This window comes from Macrotis lagotis, chromosome X (genome assembly GCF_037893015.1).
Source record: "Macrotis lagotis isolate mMagLag1 chromosome X, bilby.v1.9.chrom.fasta, whole genome shotgun sequence".
Classification (NCBI taxonomy): domain Eukaryota; kingdom Metazoa; phylum Chordata; class Mammalia; order Peramelemorphia; family Peramelidae; genus Macrotis; species Macrotis lagotis.
This window is the reverse complement of record NC_133666.1, coordinates 702,454,511-702,467,829: the sequence shown is the minus strand read 5'-3', so window position 1 is coordinate 702,467,829 and position 13,319 is coordinate 702,454,511. Positions and strand designations below refer to the sequence as shown.

General features: G+C 38.1%; 1 protein-coding gene across 1 annotated transcript in view; it reads left to right on the top strand.

Moving 5' to 3' along the window:
- Positions 1–13,319, top strand: part of LOC141497216 (uncharacterized) — a 56,884-nt gene that overhangs the window by 18,280 nt on the left and 25,285 nt on the right. The window contains 2 exon segments of the mRNA XM_074199864.1: positions 650–1,966; positions 13,274–13,279. Coding sequence (XP_074055965.1) covers positions 650–1,966; positions 13,274–13,279 — 1,323 coding nt within the window.

The following is a 13,319-nucleotide window of genomic DNA, read 5'->3' as shown; positions in this document are numbered from 1 at the left end:
CAAGAATGCAAACCCGGGCAGCTAGGTGGTGTAGTGGATAAAGCACCGGCCCTGGAGTCAGTAGTACCTGGGTTCAAATCCGATCTCAGACACTTAAATAATTACCTAGCTGTGTGGCCTTGGGCAAGCCACTTAATCCTATCTGCCTTACGAAAACCTAAAAAATAAAAATAAATAAATAAATAAAAAGAATACAAACCCAAAGAACATCTTGATCTGGTGATTAAGTGGATGAGATGTGATTACAAGACAAGCTAGAAATGAGAGAACTTTTCTGGTGCATTAATATACATCCACTAAGGCTCTTTACAAGCCTGGGATCATTTGCACATGAACATTCAATCTTTCTGGAAGTTTAGAAATAATTTGATATTAACTTGAGAATGTAAAAGAATATATTGCACTTAGAAACAGTCAGATTTTGACATAATCACTGTATGATCCCCAAAATCAATGTATTCCTGGTTGTGATAGTTTGAATCACATCAGAAATATAACCAATAAGGTTGAATTGTACACATAATTGTTGTCTCAGAGGAAACATCTTTTTAGCCAAATTGGACAATTTATTGCTTAAGTTGCCATTACCAAATTTATGTTAGTGTGCACAGTGTTTGTGTATGTTTGTTTTATTGTTTGTTTCTTTCAGAAGAAGGGATCAGACTTGAAATGAAGGAGACTACTGGAATGCTAAGCCTTTCTGTGAAAGAAATTCACAAGCAAGGTTTCATGAATGATAGTGCCTGTGACTTCATGTGGAAAGAATTCTGTGCTATATATGAGAGAACCCAAACTGGAGTGAAACAGTATGAATGTAATCAGTGTGGAAAGGCTTTTACTACCAGGGAGAGTCTTACTGTACATGAAAAAATCCACATGGGAGAGAAGTCTTTTGAATGTAATCAATGTGAAAAGGCTTTTAAATGGAGGTCCCATCTTACTAGACATCAGAGAATCCACACCAAAAAGAAATCTTATGAATGTGATAAATGTGGAAAGGCTTTTCCATTGAAGGGCATTCTTGCTAAGCATCAGAGAATCCATGCTGGAGAGAAACCTTTTGAGTGTCATCAGTGTGCAAGGACTTTTTCTAGGATGGACAGTCTTATTCGACATCAGAAAATCCACACAAGACAGAAACTTTATGAATGTAATCAGTGTGGAAAGACATTGCGAAGGAAGCTCTCGTTTATTAAACATCAGAGAAAACATGGAGAGAAGCCATATGAATGTAGTGAATGTGGAAAGGCTTTTTCATTGAGGGGAAATCTTGTTCAACATCAGAGAATCCACACTGGAGAGAAACCTTATGAGTGTAATCATTGTGGAAAGACTTTTTCACGGAAGAATTCTCTTAATAAACATCTGAGAACCAACATTGGAGAGAAACCTTTTGAATGTAATCAGTGTGGAAAGACTTTTCCATGGAAGTACTTTCTCACTACACATCAGAGAATCCACACTGGAGAGAAACCTTATGAATGTAATCAATGTGGAAAAACTTTTTCATTAAAGGGTACTCTTGTTAAGCACCAGAGAATCCACACTGGAGAGAAACCTTATGAATGTAGTCAATGTGGAAAGACTTTTACTCAGAGGGACAATCTTATTGAACATCAGAGAATCCACAGTGGAGAAAAACTTTATGAATGTAATCAATGTGGAAAGGCTTTTACATGGAAGTCCAGTCTTACTGTACATAACAGAAGTCATACTGGAGAGAAACCTTATGAATGTAATCAGTGTGGAAAGGCTTTTACTAAGAGGGCCCATCTTACTGAACATCATAGAATCCACAGTGAAGAGGAACCTTATAAATGTAATCAATGTGGAAAGGCTTTTATGTGGAAGACCAGTCTTACTGCACATCAGAGTATCCACACTGGAGAGAAACCTTATGAATGTAATCAATGTGGTAAAGCCTTCAGGCAAAAATCAAAGCTTATTTTCCATCAGAAAATTCATAGTAGAAAGAACCTTTATTACTGACTGAATGATTGAAGGAATTTAAATGGAAATACAGAGGTTCGTAAAAGATTAACTGTATGTTCTCAAAAGCATAATGTCTTGAAAATAAAAAAAAGAACTTCTATTAATAGGAAAACATTTGATTAATCTAGAAATCAGAGTGGTTTCTAGAAGGGTATAAGATTTCAGGCATTTAGGGGACTTTACATTTTCCCAGAGGTCACCGATATGCATGTCTTCAGCCTACATTGAGAACAATGCATGTAACAGTCAAGAACCTTCTCTTTAATATGAGATGTTTTCTATCTCCTAATTGTTGTGACCCAATGATCAATGTGTTGAGGATGGAATTCAAATAAACTTGAGGCAAAGCAGAACACTTGTAAAAAATAAGTAACCACACTAAGCTAATAAGAGACCTTGTGATTTCTCTAAAAAAACTTCCTAAGTTTTACCCTTCAAAATTTTGGAAAGTCAAAGAGGTGTTCAATGACTTCTCTGGAGGACGTGGTTTTGTGTCTTGGTAAATACAATTCACTGTTTCTTTTAACCTGATTATCAAAAGGCAAAAGGGTTTCAAGAGAATAAAATCTTTTCTGGGGACTTTGAACGATTTTAACTAGAATCATTCTCCATTTTTCTAACTCTGGTCAAGTTGGGTAGGCAGACAAGAGACATACATGTGAAATGGAAATCTTTTTTTTCAGTCTGCAGAAATTTATGGTATTGTAAACTAAAATTTGAATTTGTCTTTCTATCATTATCACTATCTTTTTGCTATTTTCATAGCTCAATCTGGAGATCTGGACATTGTCAGCACTTCCCAATTGGAGTGATCCAAAGGGGGGGTCTATTTACTCCCATCTTGGTCAGAGTTCAGCAAGTCCAAATTTGATTCTCTTGGACAAAATATAGTTGAGCTTCAGTAGATTACTATTAGTTTCTTTCACTTTTTCTACTTACAGATTCTCTGTATTCAAAGGAATATAACTGCTCCTCCTCTTGCTCCCTGTTGATCTTGGGTATTGGCCATATCGTTTCATGCAGGTTTATGTTCAGAGTTGAAGGTGGGAGCTTCATTTGCATCTTGTTCCTGGAAACACTGCCAAAAAGTCCAAGTTTTGGGACCTTTTCCTTTGTTTAGTACTCAAATGCCACCTCTTGTTCACAGCTACTTCTCTCCATTGTAGAGCTGTGACCAGATAATAAATAACAGATTTGTGCAGTGGCTCCCATTTCTGTTCCAAGTGTTAGTTCAGGTGTTACCTGAGTTCTTTTTTATTGCATGTTCATCCATAGACTTCTTTTCTTTTTTTAAATATCTTTTTAAAATTTAAGGCAATGGGGTTAAGTGAATTGCCCAAGATCTCAAAGCTAGGCAATTATTAAGTGTCTGAGACTGCATTTGAACTCAGGTTCTCCTGACTCCAGGATCAGTGCTTCTATCTACTGTACCATCTAGCTGCTCCCATCCATAGACATCTTAATATCCCTGGACTCAGGAATGTGCCCCCAGCACTCCTTAGTTGCTCATAACTGCCATTCCTGACCAGCTCCTATTCCAGTATGCATAGACCTTTCTATTTATCATCCTAAAGCCATGATGGGTAGGAAAAATAACTAATTGTAATTTTTTCTTTCCTGATTGGAATTTGCTTTAGCACATTTCTAGTTGTTGTTGAGGTCTTTAAGGTAAGGCTTAGTAAATAAGAGTTAGATTGGGTGAACTGAGTAAAAAGTCATCAGTGTCTCCCAGTGAATACCCAAACTAACTATCAAGGGCATGAATAGAAAGACTATCTTCATCCAGAGAAAGAGCTGATATGTAAACATAGGTGTAGAAAAATTTTACTCATATACTGAGTCATGTCTAATGGTAGCCACGTCTAAACCAGGAGATTACATAATCTCCTGTTAGATATAATAACAAAGTTATGTAACTTTGTATTATGTTTGAAAGGAAGAGCAAGTTGTGCATAATAGATATGCAGTTTTATATGCAATCATCTTTTTATTGTACTATGTTTGAGAATATCTTTTATCCCATAAATTAATAATAAAATTTAACAAAAGGACATGTCTAGGATACTTGGAGCAGTTTGTCATTTCCTTCTCTAGCTCATTCTACTGTTGATGAAACTGGAGGCAAACAGGCTTAAGTGATTTGCCAGGATGACATACATAGTAAGTGTCTTACTTAGAATGAATTTCAAATCATGAAGTTGAGTCTTTGATTCCAAGCCCATGCTCTATGCTATACAGTGCCACCTCACTGTCCTTACTCTCATCTTAGAGGATGCTGTAAGTTTATAAACAATTATTGTTGTTCAGTAGTCCAGTTATGTACACCTCTTTGTGATTTCAAGGAACATAACACAGAAGTCCTTTACTAGCTCTCAAAGTCTGTCCAAGTTCATGTTCATTGTTTCCATGACATTATCCGTTCTATCCTCTGCATTGTTCTTCTCCTTTTTTCCTTTGATCCCTCCAACAACAGGGTAGCTTCTGATGAACTCTGTGTTCTCATTTTGTAGTCAAACTATTTCTGGTTTAGTGTTGACCCTCCAGTGAGTAGCCAGAATTAATTGTTTTAAGTATTGACTGATCTTATCTTTTTGCTCTTCAAGGGAACTTCAAAAGTCTTCTCCAGCACCACAATTCAGGAGCATTTATTCTGAGGCATTCATATTTCCTTATAATGTAACTCTTACAGTCTTATATTACTATTGGAAAACCCAAAGCTCTGAGTGTGGAACTTCGTTAGCAAAGCAATATCTGTTTTTGAGTATATTGTGCAGCCTTGCTTTTGTTTGCAGAATTTTACTGAGACTCTCTCTAACCTGGACAGAACAGAGCAGGCCAGAGACAGAGTGCCAGTATTCTAGGAGTAGTTTAATTAATGATTTTAATTGTAAGGAACAGATTTGCAAATGGGGATTATTCCCCTTTACCTAAAGGGAAGCAGAAATGATATACATGATACTAAGTGATGATTGAAGGTGGATCACAAAATAACCAGTGTTTAGGGTTGGAGTAATTTTCTTAGGCTAAGCCTGCTAGTGCCACACAATACAACAATTACAATCAGTTTGGAGAACTGTGATCATCTAAGCAGGGCAACACAGGTGCCCTATTGTCCTGTGGGAATGCCCAAGTGGATTATTTATTTTTGCAATGCAGCCTTATTCTGCTTGGGTACAGAACAGGATTCACAGTTTTCTGATTCACTTCACTTAACATAGGCAAAAACTGGTCAAGGAAAAGATGCAGACTTCTCAGGATTAATAAATTACTCCATGCTGCTTTGTTTGCTCTGATTCTTAGGTCTCTAGAAACTCAATTGTAAGTCAATTTATTACACATATATGATCAATATGAAAATCATAATTCTCTGAACACCTTCCTACAGAGAAGTAGGTATTTGAATTTCATGGTTACAGTCACTATCTATAGTGATCTTTGACCCCAAGGATCTAAAATCTGACACTACCTCCATTTCTTCTCCCTCCATTTGACAGGAAGTGATGGATCCAACTGCCAAATGCTCAGTGTTTTTTTTATATTCATCTTCAAACCAGCTTTTTCACTTTCCTCTTTCACCTTCATCCAGAGGCCCCTTAATTTCCCTTTCATTTTCTGGCATTACAGTGGTACTACCTGCATATCTGAGATTGTTGATTTTTCTCCCAGCAACATGAATTCCAACCTGGCAGTCTCCATGACTTATTTTGCACACACATTAAATAAAGTGACAATATGCAACTGTGTTATACTCCTTTTTCAACTGTAAACCAATCAATTGTTCAATATTCAGTTCTACTTAATACTTCATGACTCTCATATACATTGTTCAGGAGACAAGTAAGATGTCTCTTTAAGACTTGTCACATTATGTTGTGATGTACAGTCCAGGGTTATAGTGCAGATGTATTTGGAACTCCCTCAATTTCTCCATAATCCAAAGAATCCTGGCAATTTGGTCTCTATTTTGAAAACCCACCTATTCTTCCAGGATGTCTTCCTTCAAATTTTGCTAAAACCTAGCTTGTATAATCTTTTTTTTTTTTTTTTTTTAGATTTTTCAAGGCAATGGGGTTAAGTGGTTTGCCCAAAGCCACACAGCTAGGTAATTATTAAGTGTCTGAGGTCAGATTTGAACCCAGGTATTCCTGACTCCAGGGCTGGTGCTTTATCCACTGTGCCACCTAGCTGCCCCCTAGCTTGCATAATCTTGAACAAAACTTTACATGCATGCAAAATGTTTGCTCTTATGTTCTTGAAGAGAACTCTTGTTTTTCCCATTATATTGTGTGCTTTTTATCCTTGCATTTCTCATTTAAGCAAAGGAAAAAAATCTTTCCTTCCTTTTCTCTGAAATTCTGCTTTCAGCTGAGTATATTTTTCCCCTTCTCTTGCCCATTTTCCTTTTCTTCTTTTCTTAGCTATTTGTAGAACCATACCAGGCAGCCATATTTCTTTCTTGCTCATCTTTTTCTTTGAAACGTTTCTTGTTGTAGAGTCCTGTACAATATTACAAACCTCGGTCCATGTTCTTCAGGCAGATGTGATCCCTTAACTGGATTCCTCACAACTATATGCATATCCATAAGGGATGTTGTATAGGTTGCACCTATTTGGTCTAATGGTTTTCCCACCTTAAAGAATATAGTCATGGAAAAATTCTTTCAATTCTGTCAATTCTGAATGTTAATACAATTGTATGAACCTGTACAATATCACCCTCTCAATTGTGCTCCAGAAGGAGTACCACTTTGAATCAAAGCCAGGGTCTGCTGAAGCTAATGTGACTCAGAGGAATAACTTCCATGCATGCTCTTCCAGTTTCAGTATTGTAATTTTCATCATCAGAGGTCAGTCTATCAGATAAAAACTATTTCTATTTGAGAAATAGACTTCAAAACAACCACCACCCTCTTGGATACAGAAAGGTCTTAGTCAGACTTGAATGACCTACTTTTAATAGTTTCTTCCCCAGGGCTGATAAGATTTTATGATCTTTTCCAAAGAGAAGATCCCAAGGAATCTATTAAGTCTCCAAAGGAATTTACTGAGAAGAATTTACAAGGACTTTTGTATTATTCCCAAACAGTAAGTTATCATCATTTCTTTTAAAACAAAGCACACTCAATTAGATATTTAAGTTGTTCAGCATTGTAACCCCATACTTTGAATGCCTTAATTCATCATTTGGCATCTAGATCTAAAGAAGAATTAATTTAGTAAGGGTATAATTGCATCATCCTCTAGAAATCATTTTTTATTTGTCACATTTTATACACAAGGATTCCTCAACATCCCAATACAAGAAAATGTAGAGGATAATGAAGATAGATTTATAATATGATATAAAGTTATTGACAGTCAGTTTACATCAGTTCAGTTGAATGGATTTCAGAATTGTGTTACATGAAAAGCACTTCATTCATCTATCATTTTGTAACCTTCTTGTAACCAGAGGCCAGAGAAGATTTAATATCCAATTATAATTTATTTTCTTATTCTGATATTTCTAAATCAGCATATTCTGTATTCAGGTATCTGCCACTCATACCATGTCAAATATCACAACTATTTTCGTAGAAATGTGTCCACCACCTCATTCGCTGTTCACATTCAGGGGTAATTTTAACCTAGCAGGGCCACTTCCTTTTTCAAAAGCATTCAGAAGTGTGGAGGAGACAACTCCTCAAAGATAAACTTCAGTTTCTTCACAGCTAAGAAGACTTCAGTTAACTCCATTTCTACAGTTTATGTTTTATTTCCAGAGAGAATACAACAGTTCAAGAAATAAGCCCAAAGGCATCTCTTAGGCTAAGGAGACCAATATGCTCTTGTCTATGGGCTTAGTGGTAGTACTAAGTGCAGGTTGAATAGATCTTCCAAATGGGTTTCCTCCATTTGAGGTGGCTTCCAGAAGGTGTTTTCAATATCTTATGTTGCTAGTGAGATTCTCAACTCCACTGAAAATTATCTTGTTTGCCTCTGCTTTCTTGACATGACAGATTATTAATGCATCTTCTACTATGATGTCCACTAGGTCAATTCCAAGGGTCAGTTAGATGCTGCAGTGGGTAGAACATTGGTCTTGAAGTTGGGAGGACTGGAGTTCAAATCCAGTCTCAGACATTTACTAGCTGTGTGATCTTGGGCAAGTCACTTAACCCTGACTGTCTTGCATCCAGAGCCATCTCCAGTTGTCCTTACTCCTATCTGGCCATTGAAACCTGATGGCTCTTGGGGGAAAAGTGAGACTGGTAGTGACTTATCACAACACCCCCTCACTCAATTCCAATTCATGTGCTTGTCATGACACTACCTCCCTGATGTCATGGTCTTCAAGAATGAAGGACAGCCATTATTATTGTCAGTGCCCTGTCTTTCTGGCAGAGCTCACCCACTGTCTCAGCTTTGAAGTTTAATTCTAAAACACAGGTTTCTAACTTGAGTCATTTCATGAGCTCCATTACCGCAATCCCACTATTTGTTAGACATTTCTGCTTGGATGTTCTGCCAGGAACTTGAATTCAACAATTAGAAAATGAAAGCCTAATTTTGCCTCTTAAATTCATCTAGAGGGCATAGGAGATAAGAGTTCTCAATGTGGAATGAGAAAGACGAGTTCAAATTCAACCTTAGACATTTTCTAGGTATGTGTCTCTAGGGAAGTCATTGTTATTATTTTCCAACTCCCTATTTTGCCAGCTGAAATGCTGTTAATGGTACCACCATTCTCTTGGCCATCATCTGATTCCTTTTCTTTGCCTCTCATTGACAGCACTTGGGAACTTCACAGGTAGTAGGATCCACCACCTATCATGCCCCTTTGGACCAGCTTTAATCATTAGGAAGTGTTTCCTGACATCTATCTTAAATGAGCCTCTTTGTTTCTTTTACTCATGGCTCCCAGATCTGCCCTCTGAAACCAACCAAGTCAAGGACCCTCATGTATCATGAGCTCAGGGCTATTCACATTCCTGGAAATGAGACCAGAAGAGAGGCTTGTTAGGATTATTGCAGAGACTAAAGGAGTTGGAGGGGCACTGAGGATTTCTGCATGACATATCATTGCTAGCATGTCCTGTAATCACTGGATTGTCTGTGAGAACCAGCCTATACCTGGGCCCCCTTGAGGTCTAAATTCAGCTTCTGGATATCCCAGTGTTCTGCTTAAGAGCTCAGGGTCCTTTTCTCTTGTAGGATCTTTCTGAACTCTCAAGCAATGGATTTAGCATTCCATACTTTGAGATTTGGTTGACATTGGAATGTCCAAGAATACCAAGAAGGGTTATCTTCACTTAGGTTCCAATGGGTTTTTTGCCAGATCTTTACAAAGCACTCATCACTAGTTAGGACTGGGGGTACTGGAGTATCCAAAGGTTCTAAAGCTTTTTTGTTGCATGTCCTAAACCTGAATGTATGTAAAGGGGGATAGTGCAAAGACAGGACATAGTATACAATTAACTAAAATATACCAAGATCTAGAATGAATAGATGCCCTTCTGGTAGCATTATTTTCACTTAGGAATATTCAACAAGCAAAATTGAAGCTTTTCCCACTCAAAATCCTGTTTGGAAGAACCTTTTTGTCAATCTCTCCCATTCCCCGCTTCATGTTTCTTTACAGGGTGACTGGGGTGTGGGGTTGAAGATGATAAGAAGGTTTAAGCTGACAGATTCATTTGCCCTGAAAAGTGTAAGTGATGGATTGGGTATACTTTCCATTAAGTCCCTACTGTGTGAATAAATCTTTGAACAGCAATAGATGTAGATTGAGTGGCCAAATTGATTTCAATAAGTGGTGTCAGACAAATCAGGAAATGATTTCTTTGAAAGGGATTTTTCTCACTTCTTTAGCTCTAACCCTCCTGCCTGAAAATACTTCAGACCTCCCAATGAGCTGCTTCTACCAGGATCAAAAGAGGTTAAGATTCCTTGCATTTGAGCATAATGCAAAAATCTATCTGAAGTCAAAGGAAATGGGAAAATACCCAGGAATGACCTCTTGGGACCCAAAGTATTCTCTTGTTTTGAACACACAAAAAACCCAACCTCAACTCTCCTTTGGACTCTTAAAACATATCAGAAGCTGACTACTCACAATATAGGAGACACCGCCATGGAGTGAAGATATGCCCTTGGAAAAGTCCGTAAGGGTATGTCAAGGCAAGTCTGGGCACTGTTCTGGGTCTGGCACCCATCAAGCACCAGTGGAACACCAAGATCCTGCTTTAACTCAAGTTCAGAGGAAGAGGACATGCTTAAGATATAATAGAATCAGAGGTGGGGGGAAAGAGTAATGGTTAAAGGGCAGCTGCCTTGGCACCTGACTCCCTCTCTCTGGGCATCATAAGACATGACAAAAATAGTTAACAAGTATCAGGGTGGGTTACAGCCTGTGGACCCATGGCAATCTATTTTCTTTTCTTTTCTTTTCTTTTTTTTTTTTAGTTTTTTTGCAAGGCATTGGGGTTAAGTGGCTTGCCCAAGGCCACACAGCTAGGTAATTAGTAAGTGTCTGAGGCTGGATTTGAATTCAAATACTCCTGACTCCAAGGCTGGTGCACTATCCACTACACCACCTAGCTGCCCCTTGGCAATCCGTTTTCAACTAGAGTTTAACGACTCCTATTTTTTTTTTAAAAAGTTCCCCATAGCAGAAGAAATTGCAAAAGCACATTTAGAATCAGTGTAAATGCTAACAAAGAAAGTTGTAAGGGCTGAACCACTATTGCTTCAAAGCCAGATGCCAGTGTTTCAGTGCCAGATAATAATTCTTGAGGAGCTATCACTTAGAAAAGGCAATGGGGATTATCCAATTGGATGTCAGATGAGGTCAGTCGGACAGCCTGAAGGGCTGTCTATTCTATGTAATGAGGGTCACAGAATTAACATAGGTAAAATATTCAATGTGAGTGTTCTCAGGTAAAATTAAAGCTAATTTTTGGTATGTAAAATTTGGTTGGATAAAATGTTTGTTTTTCAATTTCAATCAAGCAATTACTGCAAGTGGGATCTTGGAAAAGTGCATTGCAAATCTAAAAATAGAATATAAATGTTGACTATTGACTATTAATATAGGGGAAGTTTATAGCTGAAAGTAAAGGATTAGAGTTTGTGACTGGTCAGTCAACTGACTAGGTGGACTGTTCTTGAGAAGTGTCTCAAGAAGAGGTGATGGGGATCCCAAAGCCAAGTAGATGGTACTAGGTCACCATGATAACTTGGGTCTCTCCCAAGCTGAGCCAACACACAGCTGGCCACACTGTGGCCAGACACTGCTAAATGAAAAACGAGAACTCCAAAGAGTTTACCAGCAGGATAGTTCCTCCATTTCTAGAATGGCAGCATTTAATTCTATCAAAAGTAAAGTACAAGTGGAGCTTAGAGAGATGCAGGACTCTTAATTCAGTAAGAAGGCAGATGAAATTCAGCTTTAAACTTTTCCCTGTGTGGCTGGAAAATTGGATTCCCTTGGTTTTGGTGCTTAGAGACCTTAACTAAGAACCTCCATTATGCTGACCACAAACCCAATAAGATCCAAAGACTGAAACAAGGACTTCTCACAATGTTATCTCAAGCAATTCATATATCTTATCTGTAAACTGATTCTGTACTGACCAGTTGGGAAAGTTAGGTGGCTCTGTATTTGAGAGCTGGTTCCAGAATCAGGAAGACCTGAATTCAAATCCAGTCTCAGTCACTTACTAGGTGTGTGACCCTAGACAAGTCATTTCAGTTCCTCATCTATAAAATCATGTAGAAAAGGAAGGAGTCAAACATCATAGTATCGTTTTGAAGAAAGCATCCAAAGTGGTCAGGTAGAATCAAACATGCTAGAAAAAATGACTATCCAATCAGTTATTATTTTCATTATCCTTTTATTGTTTATAGAAACTTTGAGTAGTGGTATATTTCCTTTACTGAATTCACAAAATTACAGGTATTTGCTCTCCATCCCCCCAGACTTGAAAATTTTCAAATCTTCTATCCATTTAAAAAATCAGTTTCCCTAATGCATTATTTCCCTTTTTTTTATTAATTGGCCTTATTTGATTATTTTTAAAGTTTAAAAATCTGATTTCCCCTGTATTTGAGGGCTAGGTCCAAACTGAAGTAGTCTGGAACAGGTTTGTCAGGCAATGTTATCTTTTACTTCATAAACTGACAGCCTTCTTTAGAAGGACACTTCTTCCCTAGGGCTGAGAAGATTTGAAGACCTTGCCTAAAGAGAAGGTTCTCAGGCACTTAGTTGGTAAGTTTCTAATGCCATAAATAGAAGAATTTACAAGGTCCTTTCTTTTCTCAAGGAGTTATTTATTTTGTCTATTTTAAAGTAAAATATACAAAATTAAAGATGTAACAGTTTTCAAAACTTAATCATAAACTCTTACAGCCTAATTGCTAATTTAATAGCACCCAGATCAGAAGAGAGGTTGATTTTCTAGGGACACAATCTCTTCATCATCTTGACATCATTTTTTCAAATTCCAGTGTTTTTAAAGATGGTTTCTCAACTATTCCAGATGTTTGAGGAGAAAAGGAGAAAGATTCAAAGTCTAATAATTACATAAACAATGTTATAGATGAAAAACATGAAACAACATTGTCAAATGTCTTGAAATTTTAGTTTTTCTTCTGAATTATCTGACCCAGAACCATCACTTCTTTCAACTATCACTGATATTCTAGACTGATTACAATCAGAGCACGATCAAGTCCTTCTGATCCAAGGACCTTTCATTCCTCTTCTTCCAGCTCCTCATCCTATCACCCCAAAGCCCAATTTGAAGTGTATTTTGGTCTCCTTGAAGAGGGTCTCACAGGACAGTTACAGTAGGAGAACGTGTGACTCAGTTCACTCCAACCTGGAGCTACACTTACAAGAGCTACGTGGCTTCCCAGGTTTCTAAGAGCCATCTGCTGCCACCTCCTCAAAGTGGGCTGGTGAACTGCAAGTTTAGTAGGACAGGAGAAGGAGGGGTTGTATCTGGAAGGGGGGTGAAAGGATTGGAGAGGAGGAGCTCTCAGAGATGAGCATCCTAGTAGGGGGGGCCAAGGTATAATTTGAGGTGGGACTGAGGTGAAGTTGGGGAGGAGTTTGGGCGGAAGAAGGAATCTTTACAGTCAGAAGGCATTGCACATGATGGAGGTCAGGGAAGGAGAGATGGGCAGGGTCCTGAACTCCTGACCCTGGGTGTGATTGGAGGATTTTAGGGACCCCAGGGACTGCACAAATAGTGCTTTGGGGGCTAGGAAGACACTCCCAGAGTACTCTGGTGGGTAGCAGGAAGTCTTTGAACTGAGATTACTCTGCCTTGCCTGAGTTTCAG